At 48.9% G+C, this 19,775-nt stretch overlaps 5 protein-coding genes across 5 annotated transcripts; 3 read left to right on the plus strand and 2 right to left on the minus strand.

The window, feature by feature from the left end:
- Nucleotides 1–1,800: 1,800 nt before the first annotated feature.
- Nucleotides 1,801–6,771, plus strand: UA08_08388 (hypothetical protein; the record flags this gene model as incomplete). The annotated part of the gene is made up of 3 exons (XM_020263494.1): nt 1,801–4,882; nt 4,943–5,060; nt 5,115–6,771. 3 exons carry the CDS (start codon nt 1,801–1,803, stop codon nt 6,769–6,771), a joined length of 4,857 nt encoding a protein of 1,618 aa, XP_020116354.1.
- A 1,056-nt stretch (nt 6,772–7,827) lies between these two features.
- Nucleotides 7,828–9,861, minus strand: UA08_08389 (hypothetical protein; the record flags this gene model as incomplete). Its single annotated transcript, XM_020263495.1, has 1 exon — nt 7,828–9,861. The coding sequence occupies one exon, from the start codon at nt 9,859–9,861 to the stop codon at nt 7,828–7,830; it is 2,034 nt and encodes a 677-aa protein (XP_020116440.1).
- Nucleotides 9,862–10,750: 889 nt separating this feature from the next.
- UA08_08390 (Vacuolar protein sorting-associated protein 27) lies at nt 10,751–13,145 on the minus strand (the record flags this gene model as incomplete). Its single annotated transcript, XM_020263496.1, has 5 exons — nt 10,751–11,634; nt 11,698–12,463; nt 12,540–12,821; nt 12,890–13,022; nt 13,078–13,145. 5 exons carry the CDS (start codon nt 13,143–13,145, stop codon nt 10,751–10,753), a joined length of 2,133 nt encoding a protein of 710 aa, XP_020116441.1.
- Nucleotides 13,146–13,620: 475 nt separating this feature from the next.
- UA08_08391 (hypothetical protein) lies at nt 13,621–17,394 on the plus strand (the record flags this gene model as incomplete). Its single annotated transcript, XM_020263497.1, has 4 exons — nt 13,621–13,717; nt 13,958–14,175; nt 14,229–14,429; nt 14,488–17,394. 4 exons carry the CDS (start codon nt 13,621–13,623, stop codon nt 17,392–17,394), a joined length of 3,423 nt encoding a protein of 1,140 aa, XP_020116438.1.
- Nucleotides 17,395–18,453: 1,059 nt separating this feature from the next.
- UA08_08392 (hypothetical protein) lies at nt 18,454–19,054 on the plus strand (the record flags this gene model as incomplete). The annotated part of the gene is made up of 3 exons (XM_020263498.1): nt 18,454–18,569; nt 18,661–18,787; nt 18,884–19,054. 3 exons carry the CDS (start codon nt 18,454–18,456, stop codon nt 19,052–19,054), a joined length of 414 nt encoding a protein of 137 aa, XP_020116439.1.
- Nucleotides 19,055–19,775: the final 721 nt, after the last annotated feature.

Below are 19,775 nucleotides of genomic sequence, written 5' to 3' on the forward strand. Positions count from 1 at the left end.
GGGGGAGGATGGCTGAGGGCTGGCAAAAAGTGGCCATGCTCCCTGGAGTGGTGCGACTCGATGAATAGCAAAGCGCTGCAGGGTCCGCAGGAGTAGAAACGGAAAGGAGTAGAGAAAAGAGAAAGAAAACGAAAACAAAATCGGGCCCAGACGCTGAATCTATATGGTGGAAAAGGGAGACATCGTAACGGGCTGGTCATTCAGGCAACAGTCAGAGGGTTGTTCGGTAGTCGTCGATAGCCTCACAAGAGCGAGCTTTCTCCGCAGTACTGCTGCGGACCCAATCACGGGAGGGCAAGAACGGTGCCTCCTCACAAGGTGAGAAACGGCACGGTTCAGCAATGCATGTCGGCGAAGGGGCAGGGAATAAAGCGCGGGTTTGGGATTGGGATTTAGGCGTGTATTGTATTGTGCGTGTGGCGGAGAGGAAGAGGGCGAAAGGAGAAGAGAGGAGGAAGCGTCAGTGCGTGCGAGAATGCCTTGCGATAGATAAGAGGAAGGAGAGGCGGATGTGACGCACGCTCGGTCTAGGCGGTCAAGTGCTCGAGAGAATAAGCTATGGGGCCCACTAAGAGCCTTAGCCCGGCCCACTGATTTGCTGCCATTGACTACACCTTTGGCAGCAGAATTAGGACCAGTAAGAAATATCCTTGAGACCGGTATCGCAATATTGCGCAAGGCTGGCCGGTAGCTTCTATAGCATCTGCCTTACGTCGATGAGTTAACTTCAGGAGTTGCATTTTGGGGGATGTTGCTTGTGGCCACAAAAGCATAGCTACGTAGAGACAGACCCTAGCCCGGCAAAGACATCTCATCTGCCATCTCACAGAGTTATGATGACGATGAGCTAGAGCCTGATAGACTAGGCACAGTGCAGGTGCAGGTCCACCGTGCCGGCGTGCATGTTGCAGAAGCTCATCGTCCTATTAGACGGAAGTCCGGCTCATTCTGAAGCTCCCGAGTGGACGCCCCGGTATGAGCGTTTGTTGTTTTACGTGCGACGCCGTCTGCGTTGTAACGAGGTAGTTAGACGAGTATACACCATATGTAATCAGGACTGCGTTTCCCCCGTCTGTTTCTCGATTGGTCACGTGGCCTCTCTGCTCTTCGAAAAGGCGGTATCGCATGATTGTTGTCGCTGACTGTCTGGCGCCAGGTGTGATTAGTGCTATGTGAGCGCGTTTCTTAGCTGCATCGCCGTCCATTCGGTGGTAATGGCGTTTGTCAAAGCATCAGGTTGTTGGACATATCGACGAGAGTCCATCATCCATGGATGTGAAAGAAAGGTGAGAGAGAGAGAGAGAGAGAGAGAGAGAGAGAGAGACAGAGAGAGAGGGTTGTGGCGGCTATGATTGGCTGTCCGCGGCCCCCGACACTGCCTACCTGCCTGCCTTCTCTGCGGCTTCCATCATCTATCTCTTCAGGCAAGAAGTCACGACAAGACTGCAAGCAGCGTCTGCCTTCATTCCTCGTCATCCTCGCTGGAATTGCATACCTATCGCATCTGAGTCGCCTCATCAAACTGGTCTACGTATCTCCAACTAGCGCCGATAGCTGACAGCTCTCGCCACCCCGCCCACCCTTTTCGTTCCATCGCAAGTTTGACTTTCATCTCGTTATTCCACAACGTCAAACGGGACACACGAGAGCCAGGCATACGCGTCGCATCCCTTTTTTTTTTTGCCCTCTCCAGGAACCTTTCCGCGGCCTGCCGAGCTCCTTTAAATACGCCGTGGTCCACTGTGATCACAGCGAGGAATTCGCTCCACGGCCGACTACGAGTTCTCGACTTCGTGGCACATGAGTAGCACGCTGTTAAAGTATTTTCTCCAGGATGATGTGGACAGTTTCAAGCGTTTGCTGGCGAACATCAGCAATACGCCAGCTGGCCAGCGTTCGACCGGAGGAAACATCGCAGCAAAAATAGAAAGTCCCTCATATGGCTCGTCTCCCAGCACCCCGTTGCGCAACAAAAAGGCCGTCGGGACACCCCCGGGTGTGTCGCTTACCGATCGCGGAGCATACCTACGAGGAAATCCTGCTTCTTGGTCCCGGACACAAGTGAATGCGCGCGACCAGCACGGACGCACCCTCCTTCATCTCGTCGCTTCGTCACCGAGCCCGAGCGCTATTGATTTTGCAAATGCCCTATTAGAATTGCCGTTCGTCGATATATATGTACAGGATACGGAGAGTGGATGGACTGCGCTGCACAGAGCTTTATATTCTGGAAATGTGGCTATTGCGCATGCTCTGATGCAAAGGGATCTCCGGGGTGCTACGGATTTCAGCGCACCTAGCAGCACACAATACCCATGTGGAAGCTTGATCAAGATCAAGGATCGCGAAGGCAACAGTCCTTTCGATATCTACGGTGCTACCATCATTGGCCGCGATATCAAGCAAGTTGTGACCCCACGCAGCGGGTCATTCGATCCCGAAAGCGATCCAGATGCCTCATCTGCTGAAAACTCTGTTGATGGCGATGATGGTGGAGAAGAGGGGGTTCTTTCACAAGCACAATTGAAGCCCCGGGTAAATCTACAAGCTGACGAAGTGTTCACGTTTGGTAGCAACAAGAACATGAACCTTGGTTTAGGGGATGAAGATGATCGGCATTTTCCCGAAAGAATTTCTCTGAGTCGTCCAGACCATTTACTCCAGCGCTTTTTTCAAGAACGAGAAGCAGCTCGCACCCACCAAGCACAGTCAACTGCATTGATAGATCATGCGGAGCATCAGGATCGTCTTCCCACTTTGATCGCATTAAAACCAATTTCTATCCAAGATGTTTACATGTCCAAGCTGCACACGGCAGTTTTGACGAACGACCCAGAATCGAATCTTTTCATGGCTGGCTTTGGACCTGGTGGTCGGCTGGGTACAGGCGATGAAGCTACCAGATTCGATTTTGTCTGCATCGAGACTGGTGGACTGGTCGGGAAAAGGGTTGTATCACTCGCCCTTGGCCAGGATCATTCGATTGCTATTTCGGAGCAAGGTGAAATATTCACATGGGGAAGTAATAAATATGGTCAACTGGGTTACAATCTGCCTAGGGCCAACAATAAGAGAGAGACGCCGATTCAAAGTACACCGCGGCAGGTCTTCAATCCTTTTAAACGTGAAGTCATACTTGGGGCTGCTGCCTCTGCAGTGCATTCCGTTGTTTTCAGTGCTTCAGGCCTTTATACATTTGGGAAAAATGAGGGACAACTTGGTTTAGTCGATTCCGATGCTCGCTCCCTTGTAGTTCAGGTTATTCCTCGACGTGTTGGGGTCTCTCTATTCAACTCTCCTATCCGCATGGTCTCTGCAATTGATAGGGCCACCGCGGTCCTTCTCGAGACTAGCGAAACCTGGGTTTTCACACATTATGGCTATTCTAGGGTTGTTTTTCCTCTAGATTTCAGTTCATATTTCATAAAGGAAAGTTTTTTGGCTACCAGGTACGGCAACACCGCAAACCGCATTATTAAAATTACCGCTGGTGGGAATACTATTTGCGCGCTGTCCACTTTTGGCGAGGTTTACAGCATCAAAGTGAGCAGTAGACCCGATAATACTTCCGTTACTTCTTCAACTACCAATCCTGCGAAGATTCGAAATTCTCTTTCAGCACCAGAACGAGTTTGGTCTGTTAGGAAGTCCCATATGGCCGCACACGACGTTGATGTTGGTCAGGATGGTTCTATAATTATTTGCACAACTTCCGGGTCAGCGTGGAGAAAAGAAAGAAGAACTCACAATAAAGGAGTTAGCTCAAAAGACTACAAATTTGTTCGCATAGCAGGTCTCTCAAGGGTGATTGCAGTCAGAAGCAACGCATTTGGCTCGTTCGCCGCCGTTCAAAGAGACTGCGATGTCACTAAGAAACAAATGACTGTCTCTCCGTCCTCCCTTTGGAATGATTTTACTCAACTTCTGCCAGTTAAGTCTTTGTCAGATGCAGTTGAAAGCGATGCGATAGGTGATCCCACCGCTGTCAAGCATCAGATAGCCAAAATTAAGTTGGCAATCACTTCGTCGCCTAATATCGAATCCCAAATTCAGCATATCCTACAAAGCAGCAATTTGGATCAGTTTGGGCACGTAGTTTGGTTGAAAACTTCGATATCTGATGTGCGCATCCCTGTTCACGAGTTCATTCTAGCTGGTCGGAGTGTTGTCCTGCGAGCAGCATTGGTCGAATTTCGACGAACAGACCATTTCTCGATTCCTGACTTCATGACGATGGGATTGGATCTGAACAGCGATCTCCAGTTACTATTATATGGGTTCGATTTCCTTTCACTGTTTAATCTTGTCGTCTTTCTCTATACCGATGAAGTGCTGGACGTTTGGCGTAACGTCAAGCACGACTCTATTAATGCCTTCCGGTACCGCCAGATTCGCACTGAGATTATGCGCATTGCTACGCATTTAGATCTACGGCAATTGGAACGAGCTGCACGAGTAATGGTTGAGCCGTCTCGGACATTAGATCATGACATGGAGCAAGCCTTGAATGACCCGGCATTCCTTGAAAGTAGTAATGTTACGATCCGATTGAAAGATGCGACAGCTCGCGCTCATAGCCAGGTTCTCTGTCAAAGATGCCCTTTCTTCGATGCCCTCTTCTACGGTCGTTCGGGTGGAAGATGGCTCGATTCTAGACGTCAGGAAGAAGTCGTTACAGTCGATCTTCAGCATATGGACCCGCATGTCTTTGATTTTGTCCTTCGTTATCTGTACGGGGCTACGGAAGATGAACTTTTTGGGGAGGTGAGATATACTAGCCTCGATGACTTTATTGACTTGGTTCTCGACGTAATGTTCGCTGCAAATGAGCTCATGATCGATCGACTATCGCAAGTTTGCCAGAAGATGCTCGGACAATTTGGTGAGTAACCAGTGTCACTTTTATTCATCTTCAAGAGGTTGATAACTCACAATTCGCTAGTCAATACTCGCAATGTTTGTCACCTTCTTAATGCTGTTGCGCCCTGTACAGTCACGGAATTCAAGGAAGCTGCGTTGGAGTATATTTGTCTTAACCTTGAAGCATTGCTCGAGAATAGGTCAGTCGTGTAGATTCAGTTTTTTGTCAATACTCTTCGTCTAATGCGACCTAGGTTACTCGATGATTTAGAAGAGGACTTGATGGATGAGTTGGATGCGATTTGTCAGGAGAATCAGCTTACGCGGTATCCTGTTTCTCGTGGTCGTAATTCGGAGGAATCTTTATTTGAAAGATATCCTGAATTGGTTACACGCTTTGAAATTGATAGGCAGCGGAGGATTGACTCTATGGGGCTAAGCTCGCGTCGTGATCAAGACGAGCTATACGATGAGAAGATACGAGCAGGTTTGGTTGACAAGGCAACCCCATCGCCATCCTTTCGAAAAACGAAAAATCCCCCATCTAGTGAGCCAAGATCTTTCGCGGGAAGTCCGAGACTCAAGGCGCAGCAGTCTATCAATGATCTCATGTTTCAAATGGATGATGAAACTGCCATGTCGCCGAGCCCAGTTCGTAGAGGCAAGGCTCCAATGACTAGCTCACCTGCAGATGAGATGGGCGATCTGTCGCAGCCCTCAATTCTTCCCCTTTCTTTAAGCCAGTGTGATTCTTTGGGTGAAACGAGCTTTCTCGGCGATAGACTCGGTTCTTTGGAAAGCGGTGCTGCTGGAAGTCTGACGGGACGGTCTATACCCACTATGCCAACGATTCAACCAAGTTCTCCTACTCCATCGAGTTTAAAGGGAGCGCCGTGGGTGTCCCCTGTTATCTCAGGTAACAAGCGGAATCTCAAAGATATAATGGCTGAGACTTCGGAGTCACGTATCTCAAATCTTACCCTTGGCATGACAGATCGTCCAAGCAACCACTCAGGTGGCGCATTTTCCCAAAAAATGTCACAAAGAGAACGTAAAAAGCTTCAGCATTTACACGCCCAGGAGAACTTGGCTGCACAACAAAGAGCTGTTGATGCACGACAGTCACCGTGGCAAATATTTGGCAAAAGTCCTCCTTTGAGTACGCCTGAAGAGACTGTTGAAGAGAGTGTTACGAATCTGTCAAGGACGGTCCCAAAGCCCTCTATGACACTCCGACAAACGGTGGCGGGAGCCCCGTCAACGCCTCCAGATCCACGGGCTGGTCCATCACCAAAAGCTCAAGGCCAAAATGTCTCCCAGCCTATTTCAGGACCTTATGCTAATACAAAGTTAATCGCAACAAGTGCCAAACCGGTGATTCCCAAGATAAAAACATCCCCTAGTTTGACTCCAGTTTCAACACAACCAGCTATTCAGTCCATCCGTCATACGCCTCGTCCTGAACGATCTATGCCCAGCCTTGTAGGTCAGGCTTCTCTAGCCTCGATTCTTGTCCAACAGCAAGCAGAGAAGGACGAGATCCGTGAAGCAGCAACTGCCAAGCATAATTTACAGGATATTCAGGCAGAACAAGAATTCCAAGAATGGTGGGATAAAGAAAGCAAACGTGTGATGGAAGCCGAAGCCGCCGCGGCAGCAGCCACTGCTCAGGCAACAAAGGGCGGGCACCAACGTCGCAAGAATCGTGGGCAGCAGCCATCACAGCGACAGACACCGCAGCAGAGACAACAGCAAGGGGGTAACCAGTCCCAGCAACCTCAACGTGGCTCAGACAAGACATCCGAAACCTCACGCTCTCACGGAAAGAACAGTCACCGGCGGCATCCCAGAAGCACTCAGACGCCATCGTCCACTAACAGCCACCGTCCTGGGGCAGTCGACAAACAATAAGGAAATCGAACTCGTCGTCGATTGTGCCAATACCACCACCTTCATCACCATATTATATATACATACATACTTGTAACTATCATACCGCATTTCCCATCGTTCTTGATTTCACTGATAGTTATTTCCATTGTATTGTTATACTATCATATTATTTCAATGCCTTTGTTTAATCATTGGGTTTTATAGATAAAGAATATAGAAGACGAATTGAAAACATCAATATGGGTTCATTCATTCATTCGTTCATTCAACAAGCCCCCACCCAAGTATAATTTGGATACTAGTCGCCTCGTCTCGTCCAATCCAGTGACCCATAACATGTACGTCGACATGCTTATAGATACTTTACATACAAGGAGTATACATGGGTATATACTACCAAATGACATCGGGCATGCTTTTACATGGATCATTTAGGGAAGTATTATACATCCGAATTTTCCCGGAAACAGAGAATATACTAACAACATGCTAACATGGGGTAGTTTGTTTGGTTTCGCTATGTAATTTGAGAACTCCTGGACCAAACCCTTGATGCATGCATGCATGGCGAATGACAATGACCGAAAAGCAAATGACACCGCAATCCAAAGGGAAAAAAAAAAGCAATTAGCATTATACCGGGATAATAAACCAGGTTGATCAAAGCGATAAAACAAAAATCCCAAAGAAATCACCAATATGTATGGACGTATGGATGTATGGACCTAATGGTAACAATAACAATAAGAGACTGACGAATAAAGATTGGTGAAGATGATTATAGAGAAGAAGAGTGGGGAAAAAAAGGAATAAATAAGAGCATGTGGTATATGTATTTGACGCCGCTGTAATGTTATGCGAGAGGAAGAAGGGAGGAAAAAGAAAGAATAAAGAATATTAATAGGGAGAATGTAAAGGATAGAAGAGTTCAATTTGAGAACGACAACAAAAAGTCACGAGAGAATTGAATTATTAACAATGTTCTCGAGACACCAAAAGCCCGTTCCTTAAGTGTGGGTGTAGGTATGTACGATGGGAATAAGTATAATAATGATAATGATGCGGCCAATTCAATTATCCAGGGCTTGCAACTTCGCCTCTGCTTTCCCACATTCGACGAAGAAGCATCTCCTGTTCGGTAGCAAAGTAGTCATCGCGATCTTGATTGCCAATTGTACCTTCACCTGTAGGTCCGTTGGCGGAGGTGGAAACACCAGGCTGGGTGGCGGTCTGTGGGTTGTGATTATCAGACCGAGTCTCAATTGCTAACCGGTCTGCTGAGTCTGGAGAAGGGTTGCTGGTATTGTTTATCGCATCGTCGTCTTGAAAATAAACACGACCTGAATTCGCCGCTCGTTGGCGACTATCTGCCGGCTCCCCAGCCATCCCATTATTTTTGGGTGCTGCCTTTGGATGCTTATTAGACGGGGTTTGTAGAAATTGCCCTGTGGTCAGCGACGGAGCCGATTTTGAACTTTTCCCCAAAAGCCCACCGGTAGATTCTGAAGCCGTGCCCGGTCTTTCTGTTACGTGCTCGAAACGCTGTATTCGATAGAGACTGTTCTTCGCTGGACTCTGAAACCGTCGAACGACGTGCAATTCCAAGGATATCTTCTCATACGCTTTGCGGGTGTGTTTGGCCTCACTCTCGTGTGTCGTCCCAACTCGAACGCTCCCATTTACGATTCCTCGACCATTATCGTATTGCCCGGTTCGTGAATGCGAAGCAGCCATGAAGACAGGGTCGACTGTAGCCTGAGGCAGAGCTTGGGGTCCATGTGAGTCAGGAGGGGACGTAGTCAAAGCCGCCGTCCGCTGAAGCCATAGCTTCTGCTGTGTTCTAGAAGCTGGCCCGGCTCCTGGAGGACGTGGTGCCTGAGAGGCAGTCTTTGTTTTCCTCGCTAAAGTGAGTTCCGGAGACGTTGGTGGTTGAGGATGGTAATGCGGCAGGAAGGAAGACGGCGTATTAGGATCGGAATCGTTTTTTGAAGTAGCATGTAATCCCGCCTGGGGGTTGATGATGAAACGCGACACGCCTCCTTCGATAGATGATGAGGTCGCTTGAGGCGTCGAAAACTGAGCCAGAGATGTTGGCATGGGCGAGTCATGTCGTAGTGCACCGTGGCTAGAAGCAAGGTTCGTTAAAGACTCATTCCGGCGGGTAGTGTCGACTGTAGTCGGAGTACCCATGGCTGATATTGAAGACATCGCAGGTGGTGCCTTGGATATCCGAGACTGGCTTAGTAAACGATTTGCTATATCCTCTGGTTCCTGCTTTCGCGGTTCTCGCTGGTGGTCGTTTGATGAAAGCGATGACGGCTGTTCGTGATCTGAAACCTCATGATCGGAGCTTTCGATTGCTTGGGGTAGATTGTTAATAATAGTCTCCGGAAGACTCCTTGACTGCAGGCTTTGAGGGTATGGGCGTTTCACAAAAGTTAATGGATCCACCAAAACTTGACTGCTTTCAGCGCTATCTTTGGCAGACGGCACAGCAGAACCGCGTCGTGTGCTTTCTGGTGACTGGGTACTGTCTTCCCACTCTGCTTCGGAATCGGAGTCGGCGACTAACTCGAATCCCACCGATTTCTTTGGACGTCCTTTGGCTGACTGGGGTCGCTCTGTAACGAGAGATTTCTTGGAAATGATAGCGGATGTATTGCGATGAAGGGAAGGCGTGGACAAGTTTTTGCGCATGGAAGAGGTGTTCGGCTTATGTTCGCCTAGGGATGTATTTGTGCCCTCCCAACGGACATGGGAGCCTGACGTTCGTGGGCTTTCGGCCGGTGTAACGGGGGCTGACTTTTTACGTTGATGATGTCGGGCGCCTGTACCGATCGTCGTACCCTCGGCAAACAACTGCGTGCTATGCAGCCTCTGCAGCTTATTCATGTTCTTACCAAACGACGGGTTACGTCCGTGAGCGCGATGACCGCCGCCCACGACATGGGCACGAGTCTTGTGTGCAGGCGGTCCTTTCTGGGGATCGACTGCGTCGGTCGCATTGGCCGAGGACGTGCGTGTTATGATCGCGTGGGATGACACAGAGCGGCGGGCCAATCCTGGCCGCTTTGCCGGGGAGGTAGTATTGTTGTTTAGCGGTGACATGCTTGCTGGTAGAAATAACGGACAAGGCAGAGGCGCAAACGAGCTTGCTTTCTTCCAAAACCGAGCGCGGCACAATCGCCACCGAAATCTCTCTTATATAAAAGCGAATCTGCCAACCATCGATCGTGACTGCCGCCAAAGGAAAAGGGGGAACGTTCTTTCGGTGCTCTTCGCTTGTCGCTGGGGCGGCCCAAGCTTCTTAACACTGGCGTGGGCGGAGGATATGATTCGATTGCTCAGGGCTCATTATTCGGTCATCGAGGTAGGACGCGGTGGGCTTGGTGCGCGGCAATTGGCGGGCTCGATATGTTTCATCAGCGTGGCTGCTGCAGGTCATTCGGTCATAGTCGACAGCTGCACACCGCGTCGACAAGGGATGGAGATGGGAGGAAGATGGAGAGGAAGAGAAGGAGGAGGAGGGAGGGGGGAATGGTGAGAGAAAAGACTCGACTGAAGAAAAAGCTTAAGGAGGAAGGAAGGAAGGAAAGAAAGATGTGGGGTGGCTGAACCAACTTCTTCCAGACCCGGCGAGAGTCGAGACCGCCGGCGGTGACCCTAACTAAACAAAGCCCGATGACGCTTGCGGCTGCTGCACGAACGACCGACTGGGTTTCAAGCATTGATTATCATTGTCATTGTTTATTGGATTTGAAGAAAAGAGAAAAATCAACAACTCGCGGTTACTGTACTGTACATCAATCGTCGCCTCACAGAAGAACGCATCAGTATCAAGCAGCTACACGCGGTCCCAGGATCTACGATTATACTCAATGCCGATTGGTATCATATGCGGTAAAAGAGCATGTGAGCGGTGGAGGTGGGATCGGGAAAATCAAGCTGAAAAAAGAAAAAAAAAAAAAAAAGGATGGTACATTTCAAGTTGGAATGCTCAAAGCTCTATTAGACTCTCCTCCACTACTGGCTTTGGAGCAGTGGACTCCGGCAGCTGTGAGTGCAGAGAGTAGGTGGCACCAGATGACGGTGCTCCAGGATACACCGGGAAGGATGCTTCCTGAGGCTGTTGGCCGTACGGTTGCTGATATAATTGTGGTGGTGGAGGGTATTGAGAAGTAGAAGGCTCGTGGGTGAGCTGCTGGGGGGAGATAACATCCTGAGGTGGGAAACTCTGATACTGAGACTCATTGTGCCTCTCGAGCGCGTGCGACGAAGTATACGCAGCTGAGGAAGGGGTCCGCTGGGAGAATTGAGAATCTCGCCTGATGATTCGAGGTTGATGATACGTTGGCTCTCCGTCGCCTTGCGGCGTGGAAACCACCTGGCCAAGCCCCGGATTACTAGCTCCATGACTTAAGTAAGCGCCTGAAGGTCCCGGAGGAATAGCATTATACTGTCCCGGGTACGGTTGGACATCTGCTGCACGTGGTGAATGGAGCGGGTTTGTGTTATCCCGATTCCACCCTGAACTCGGCGTGTCCCCGAATTCACCGTTCAATGTTGGATAAGGACTCGGACTGCCGGCCCTCGGGGCTGGACTAGCTGTGCTGTAAATAGATGCAGAAGGTTGAGGTTGAATACTCGGTCTGTATTGGTCAGGAATTGTGTTGGAGAGATAATAATTTTCAACTTCACCAGCGCTGCCCGGGGGGTTTTGAGCTAGTGCAGGATACTTGTTGTACGGTTGTGCCCCTGGTGGTACCGAACCGTATCTTCCAATATTATGATGCGAATAAGCGCTTGAAAGACGTTCTTCAAGCATGCGGTCATAGTATCGCACAACAGTTGACAGCTTCGCATGAAGGTCTAAAAGTGCATCTTGGCTAAGTCAGTACGAAGATGCTTACCTACCAACGGTGGCAAACAGAGGTAAGAACTCACCATGCTTGCTCATAGTTTCTCCATAAGTACGTGCCAATTTTGGCCGTAAAGCCCCTATACTATCATAAAGCTCTTGGATCTGTGGTTCCCGCAAGATGGTACCTCGCGGTTGATGCTGAAGACGATCCACGAGAGTCGCGAATAAATTGATATTCTCCGCTTCAACTGGACTGAGTTCGTAAGGATTCTTAGGCAACTCCGCCGGTCTGACAGCACCACCCAGAGCCGCATCTGCAGCAGCTGAGCTCTTCAATGCTTCGGTATGTTTCTGCTTTTGTTCTTCCACGTCCCTTAAAGATGCTTCAATAGCGGCTTTAAGGTCGGCGTCTTCCTCCTCGTTGGTCGTTGGAACCTTGTTTTTGCTTTCAATAACTGGCTTCGGCTGAGGTACATAACCAGATCCCCCACGTCCTTCGGCCTCTTCAAGGCTCATCTGCAATGCCTTTCGCAGGTCTTCGTCAAAGCTCGCATCTGCACGAGCAGCCCTTGGTTCCATGGCTGCGTTGGATTTTGTAATAGAGTGGTTCTTAAATGTTGATCGCTCCGATATACTGGCGGACGGGAAATTCTTTGAAGTTAGTTTGGCGTAGCACCCGTCATCTACCCGAACAGGCTGTAAGATACCAAGATGAGGCAGAGGCAAAGACTTGCTAGAGCACTGCGCATCGAAGACATTGCCACAATTCCGGCAATGGTGCTTTCTGTTTGTGAACGTGAAAGGCGTCCTACATCGCATGCAGACGTCTGAGTCAATCCATTCGGGTGGCTGCATAACGATAATGCCATATATTAGAATTCCTTATATTTTACTCGAGGGTCCGCGCTGTATAGCGAAGACTTACCGCGCTGCTGTCAAGCATGCTGCTAGCGATTTCGCTTTTTGGTGGGAAGTTGAAACCCTCATTTTGTAATTTCCGATACGTCTCTCCCAGATAGACGAGCTCAAGTCTTCCTTGTGCAGCCAAAGCCCAGCTCTGAACCAGTTCTAACATCTTTTGTTTGACTTCGTGATTGAGAGATACGCTATCAGACTTCAGAAGAGAGACCAAATTGTCCATGAATTCGCGAGACGCAATTTCGGAAAGGAAGTGGGAACCGCCATTTTTGACGCAAGTATCTGTCAGCTACATCCGTATGTTAGTTACATATATCTCTACTTTTTTAAAAATCAAAATGGACTAAGAAAGCAAACCTTCAAAGTAGCAAGTTGTATATTAGGGTTCTTATTCTCAAGCCGCCGTTTTAGAGATCTCATTGCATCTCGTGGCTGAACACTTTTCGAACGAATGAGATCGGATATCTCTAAATTCAAAGAAATGTCCTCTCTAATAGAATCGCCAAGTCAGAAAACATTCATTTGTAGCAGCGATGGAAACTTACAAAGACGATGATGTAGCCTTTTCGATTTGCTCGTCGAGCGGAGATGCGGAAGTGAACCAACCCGCCATGGCAACTGCAGCTGTGAGACTCAATATCGAATGAAACAATAATAATGCCTCGGTATCGATTGGTCTGCAAGGGAATGCTGGAGCTTCGGAAGTGGGATGACGTTATTCAGCAACAAGAAGCCTGGTGGATATCGGGGAAGTTCTGAAGAGCGGTGGTACGTGTCTTCCAGCTATTCTGTCGAGAACGATGATCTTGATTTGACATAAAACAAGTCGATACTCAAAAGGAGGATGGATGCCAGTTGCTGTATCGAGACGGTGTGATGGACGTTTGGCGCAGGCAGCCTTCTTCGTGTACGGCATGTGGAGGCTGGTAATATTACGCCGTACTGTCATAGATACAGGCCGGTGCAGCCTAGTGGAGTGGGTATTACACAGAAAAAACCGGCCTGGTAACAGACCATCCAATAGCCGGCAAGCGTCGAGCTCCCAAACAAATGAGTGGCGTCATAGGCAAAGGCGGTGAGAGGCTGCCATGCCGGGCCATCGCGACCATGGATGCTTGTTGACCTTGACAACAGCCCCAAGAAAAAGCGAAAGAAAAGAGGGCGAAAAACTCGGTTGCCTTCAAGGTACGACGATTCCCATCAGCCTCCACCATTTTCCGCTTGTCCTCACCGCCAGGACGTCCCCTCGTTCACGCCGACAGCTACGGTTGCTGCCTCCACGTGTTACAATCAGGAAGTGAGGGGCGTGCTGACGAGATCTTCGACACGCAGCGAACACAACGCCCGTGCTACCCACGCCGATTCTGGGTCAAAACGATGCCCGATACAATATTTATACACTCCAGATAATGCCACCTGGAGCAGCTGTGCTGCCAAGCGCATTTGGCTCATCCGCATCAGGGAACGGTGGCGGCATTATCGGCGGCGGCATGCAACCCGCCGGCGGACGTTCGAGTTGGGCGAACCCGTCCCAAAATGGCGCGCCTTCGACATATCGCTCTCGTGATAGCCGAGTGCCTCTTCCATATATAAAAGATCTTCAAGACCAGGCTGCCCGGTTGGAGGTTGATGACGCGAGTCCGGTATGTCTCATTCATTTCAAACGGAGTATCGCTTCTGATGCTGACGGGAGCAGGTAACCCTTCTTTTAAGCACCGCTGCCGAGAGTATACGCAAATGTAAGGCTTTGGTTGATGAGGACCAAGTTGGGCTTGCCTACGTACAATTTCTTCGGGCATCCGAGATTGTTGTGAACATTATCCCTCGCCATGCAGACTATCGCATGCTGCCCTCGCAGCATCCGGACCGGTACACTCAGTTCTCGAATCTTTTGCTGGTGAGTTCTCTTAGATCTAACTCTCAACTTGGAACGTCGACATTGATAATCCAACTAGTCCATCAGTCAACAGCAGTCATCCATGGACACCATTAAACAACGAATTATAGAAGACAATTTGGCCAATAACTTGCCCCAAAGAAGCTCGGCTGTTGCGAGCAACACTGCCTCCGGAGGGAATTATACTACCTATAGACCGCCAAGCGGGTCACTCCGGATGCCGAGCCCAGCAGACTTCCAACGAGGTGATGTATCGCAACAGGATAATGTCCAGAGAACGAACGGCTCAACATCCAAAGCGGATGACGCGCTTGCACAAAGATTTGCCAGACTAAGTGTAACTCAAAGCTCGCTTTCCGCTCACGGATCCGCGATTACAGATCAAACCACACCCACCATGCCTAGGCTATCATCCGGGGTAGTGACGGATTATCCTCCTCGTCCTACGACGAATTCAATACCGAACACCATCAACACAGCAACTGCTGTTGGGTCTCCTAGACCCTTGGGTCCCCGCGCCATGGGATCAACGCAGTATGGGCAAGGGTCTCCTCAGAGGAAACCCTTGAATACTTCTAGCGTACCACTTCCTCGAGCTCCCAGCCCGACTTATAGCCCTATATGGTCAGCCCCATCCCAGCCGCAATCAAATCCACCTCGAAAGTCAACCGATAGCATCCAAGCGACAAACACAAGGTATTCACAACTCATTGGATCCAGAGTGAGCAGTCCCAGCATATTTGCTGGCGAAGATAATCCTTATAGGTCCCGCACACCGAATGGAATTCACCTTGCCCAAGAGAACAAAAGCAGTTCCGCCGAATTACCATATAATACAACAATAAGGGCTCAGCAACTACTTGAGTATATGCGGAAATATAACGTGTTGGTAATAGATGTACGTCCACGTGAGCTTTACGATAGTGGACATGTATATGCTCGCTCCATTCTATGTATCGAGCCAGTAGCGTTGAAAGAGAATGTATCTGCGGAAGAGCTAGAGGAACGGCTGGTTGTCTCTCCAGAACATGAACAGTCTTTATTTGAACGGAGAAATGAATTTGACTTGGTCGTATATTACGATCAAAATACCGACTCGGTCAGTTATCTTGCTGGGTCTCCAGTTGGAACTTCGGCACCTCACCTCAGAGCAATATACGATACATTATATGAATTCAATGCCTACAAACCTTTGAAAGATGGAAGACCACCGGCGTTGTTAGTGGGAGGTCTGGATGCTTGGGTTGACTTGGTGGGATCTCAGTCTTTGGCTACTTCTTCTACAGCAGCAATAATGGGGTCATTGCAGACCAAGTATACCCAGCAGAAGCGCGGGCGGCCCATTGGTAGAGTTCCGATGGCGAGTGCTAATTCCAGTCTTGAGATTCGCAAACGACGTCTTCGCGAGTTCACTCCACTGAATTCAGAGGAGCTGAGGGCGTGGATGGAACGCGCTAGAAACGAAGAAATCACACCTAGTACATACGAAGGAGATGAGGCAAGCATACCAGAAGAAGAAGCAGCGGATGACACCGCAAGTCCAGAGGAGCCTCCGTCTCCATTTGTTCATAGTTATGAAGATTTTCTCAGACGTTTCCCAGAACCACAGTCAATCCAACAATCAATGATTGTGCCGGAACCCAAAGCTGCCATGCCCTCGGTGCCTAATTATGCTACACCCGTTCCAATAGCCCCGTCACGGCCACCCCCTGCAATACCGCGGCCAAGCTACGGGGGCGTGTCGGATGGACGCCAGATACAGCCTACTCTAGCGCGTCAGAATTCTGCAACCAAAACTGCTCTCTACACACCCAGCTCGTTTATGACAAAACTGAAACTCCCTCGTACGGGACTAACGAACTTTGGAGTGACTTGTTATATGAACTCTACCCTTCAGTGCTTGAGTTCCACAACTGTCATGAGCAAATTTTTCATTGACGACCGTTTCAGATATTATGTTCAAAAGAACTGGAAAGGATCTCAGGGTGTTATGCCTGGTCTCTATGCAAATCTGATCCGTTCGCTGTGGAAGAACGATGTCGAAGTAATCATACCGACTTCCTTTCGAAACTTCTGTGGCCGTCTGAATCGAGAGTGGGCTATTGATCGTCAGCAGGATGCTAAAGAATTCTTTGATTTCGTGGTTGATTGTTTGCATGAAGACTTGAATATCAACTGGCAAAGAACACAGTTGCGCCCGCTAACGTTTGAAGAGGAAATGCAGCGTGAAAGGATGCCTGTTCCCAAAGTGTCAAAAATTGAATGGGATCGGTATTGCCACCGCGAGGAATCATTTATCTCTTCTCTGTTTGCGGGCCAGCATGCGAGTCGTCTGAAGTGCACAACGTGCAAACGAACGTCAACGACTTATGAGGCTTTCTATAGCATCAGCGTGGAAATACCACATACTGGCAGTGGTGATATTTATCAGTGCCTACGGAGCTACTGTCAGGAGGAAATGTTGAGTGGTGACGAGGTTTGGAAATGTCCGTATTGCAAGTGTGAGCGGGTGGCCACCAAGCAAATCATTATTACTCGAGCACCCCAAATCCTCGTTATCCATCTCAAACGCTTCTCTGCTTCCAAGACCCAGTCCGCTCGAAAAATCCACACGCCTGTCGACTTCCCGCTTCATGGTCTCCGCATGGATAATTTCGTGATACCCTACCCAGCTAGCAATACCGAATTCGGTGATAACGCAAACGGCAATTCGCCTGCGTCGAATTTCCTGTCGCCGACAACGCCGCCCTTCACGTATGATGCATATGCCGTGCTGAGACATCTGGGCTCGACGCTTAGTGGAGGGCACTATATTTCTCTCGTCAGGGACGCACAGCGGCAATGTTGGCGTCGCTATGATGACGATCGAGTCTCAGATTTCAACCCCCGAGATCTGCGATACTCTGATCGTCTTCAAAATGAGCAATCGTACATATTATTCTATGAGCGTGTCCCCGGGAAGTGAAAGAGGCGAATTTCTCCTGCTCTTCCTCTCCTTGGATTCACCAACGACTCTGATCCGGACTTGATATTCCAGCGTTTACATGTACACTCGCTGCAACTATATCACATCATTCATCACTGTCTGGCGTGCATGGATCTTTTGTTTTTGGCTTAGCAAGCACTTGTATAAAAAAATTTTTCTTTTATTTTTATTTTTATTTTTTTTTTTTAGTTACGAGATCATGATGGATGGCATATACTTTTTACTGTTATTTTGCTCGCCCCCCTTTGCATGAACGAGATACCAGTTTCTTTACTCTTTTTAATATACGGAACCTCTGGCTTAACTTAATGGTAATGCGCCGATGCTGATTGGCGAAGGCCTCCGAGCGGGGCCACTTTAACCAATCAGGGCGCAGGGACGGACTCCGCTGTGCGATAAGCCGTACGGAGTAGTAGAGTACTAACTTAGTACATGGAAGTACGCATACTGCACACCATACTTGTGGGATAGTTGTAGGACGACGGAGTATTGGGTGCATGGTAGAGAATTCAAAATGTAGGTACAGATCCTTTTTTCGTCTGGGAGATATGCATCTGCAGCGAAGACTTATCTATTAAGCAGGTAATTCGGTTATCGTTATACGGTATAATTAAAGAATTCCCTTCGGCTCCGCGTAAAATACCGTACTGCCATTACATACTAGCCCAGTCCAGGCCGAGGGAAACGTGCCTGGGCAGCCCGTGGGCCAACCAGCGTGACCGCTTTCTCATCCGCCGACTTTCTCACTCAACAACAGCAGGAATTAACCACCTGTCACAATCCATCCCACCATCTGTCTTTCGATCACTGGCCAACTCCACGTCTCCATCCTCTGTGAGTCTTTGTGCACCCGATGTCCTCACTCACGTTCATCTTTCTAGCCATGCTTTGGATATGGATAAACGCGACTTGAAGCTATAACACATCGGTTATCTTTATCAGTTTTGCTAACAGACCTACCTGGTGGTTTTATTCTGTAGGCGGAATTTCTTTTTTCGTTTCGTCTTGACGTGCATTGCCTTTTTTTCGCTAGCAGCCATGGCCGATAAGACATTCACCTTTGCCGAGGTTGCGACTCACAACACCAAGAAGGACCTCTACATGATCATCCATGACAAGGTCTACGATGTCGCCTCTTTCGTCGATGAACACCCGTATGCCCCCTTCCCCCCATTATCGGAACTTGCGATTCCATTCTATCTAATAGAAGAACAATGATAATATCTAACTGTTGTTTCATTTCAGTGGTGGTGAGGAAGTTCTTCTAGATGTCGGTGGTCAAGATGCCACCGAGGCTTTTGAGGATGTTGGCCACAGCGACGAGGCCCGTGAGATCCTGGAGGGCTTGCAAGTCGGTGTCGTTGAGAGAAAGGTATGTCAATATATATACCTGCCACTCCTGCTTCCAATCGTTCTGGAATTGAGTCAAATCCCCGGTTCTAACGTGATCCTATCATCGGTCGTCTAGCCCGGTGACCCTGCTCCCAAATCTTCCAGCTCCACCTCTGGCCAGACTGCCGGCTCCGGCTCCAGCTCTGGCGGACTAGGTGTCGGTCTCTACGCTATCCTCCTGCTTGGCGCTGCTGCCGCCTACGGCGCTTATCAGTACATCCAATTGACCTCGGCCGAGAAGCAGTAACATTTATGATTTTATTGAAGACTTTGGATGCAGTATCAAGTCATAAGCTTTTTTTTCCTCGATTCCCTTGCTCTTGTAGATTCTCTGTATGGCATGCATGTCTTTTTCTTGACGCTGTTCCAACAACCGGAGCACAGAATGATATGTTTCGATACCAGAGAATCAGGGAGGAGAGGAAGTGCCCTAAACACAGGAAGCGCTTGAGAATGGTTCATCTAACGCTGCTTGCTGTTCGGCTTCTGCCGCAAAGTAGAGCGTTTTTCCTTTCCCTTGATTCCCAGATATTTGCTTCATCTTCTTTCCATTATCACCCTGTCAAAAATGACAGTGTTTACATTGTGTCGCAATTCGGGGGAACAGATATCTTGTCCCTCACACTCTTTTAGACTATTTTTGCTTTGATAATGAATGCATTTTGAATCGAGTTGCCTAGACCAGTGATGCCTTGGCATGAATTGATTGGCATAGCTAGGGCCAATTCATATGCATGCGTGTATATATGGAGAGGGAAGGAGAGAGACCTACAATCGACATGGATGTATCATTATCCAAGGATATCGATGCCTAGTACATTGCTTCCTGATCGTTCATTGGACAACATCCATTGATGTCTCCGGCTCCGCGAGATCTCTCGTTCCGTCGGCGCCGAGGGACGTGATGCTTCACTCTCTTGCCAAATCTTTTCCTCCCAACACCGGGAGCAAGGAGTCCTGATGTCAGA

The sequence above is a fragment of the Talaromyces atroroseus genome (genome assembly GCF_001907595.1).
Source record: "Talaromyces atroroseus strain IBT 11181 chromosome Unknown scaffold_14, whole genome shotgun sequence".
In the NCBI taxonomy this organism is placed as follows: domain Eukaryota; kingdom Fungi; phylum Ascomycota; class Eurotiomycetes; order Eurotiales; family Trichocomaceae; genus Talaromyces; species Talaromyces atroroseus.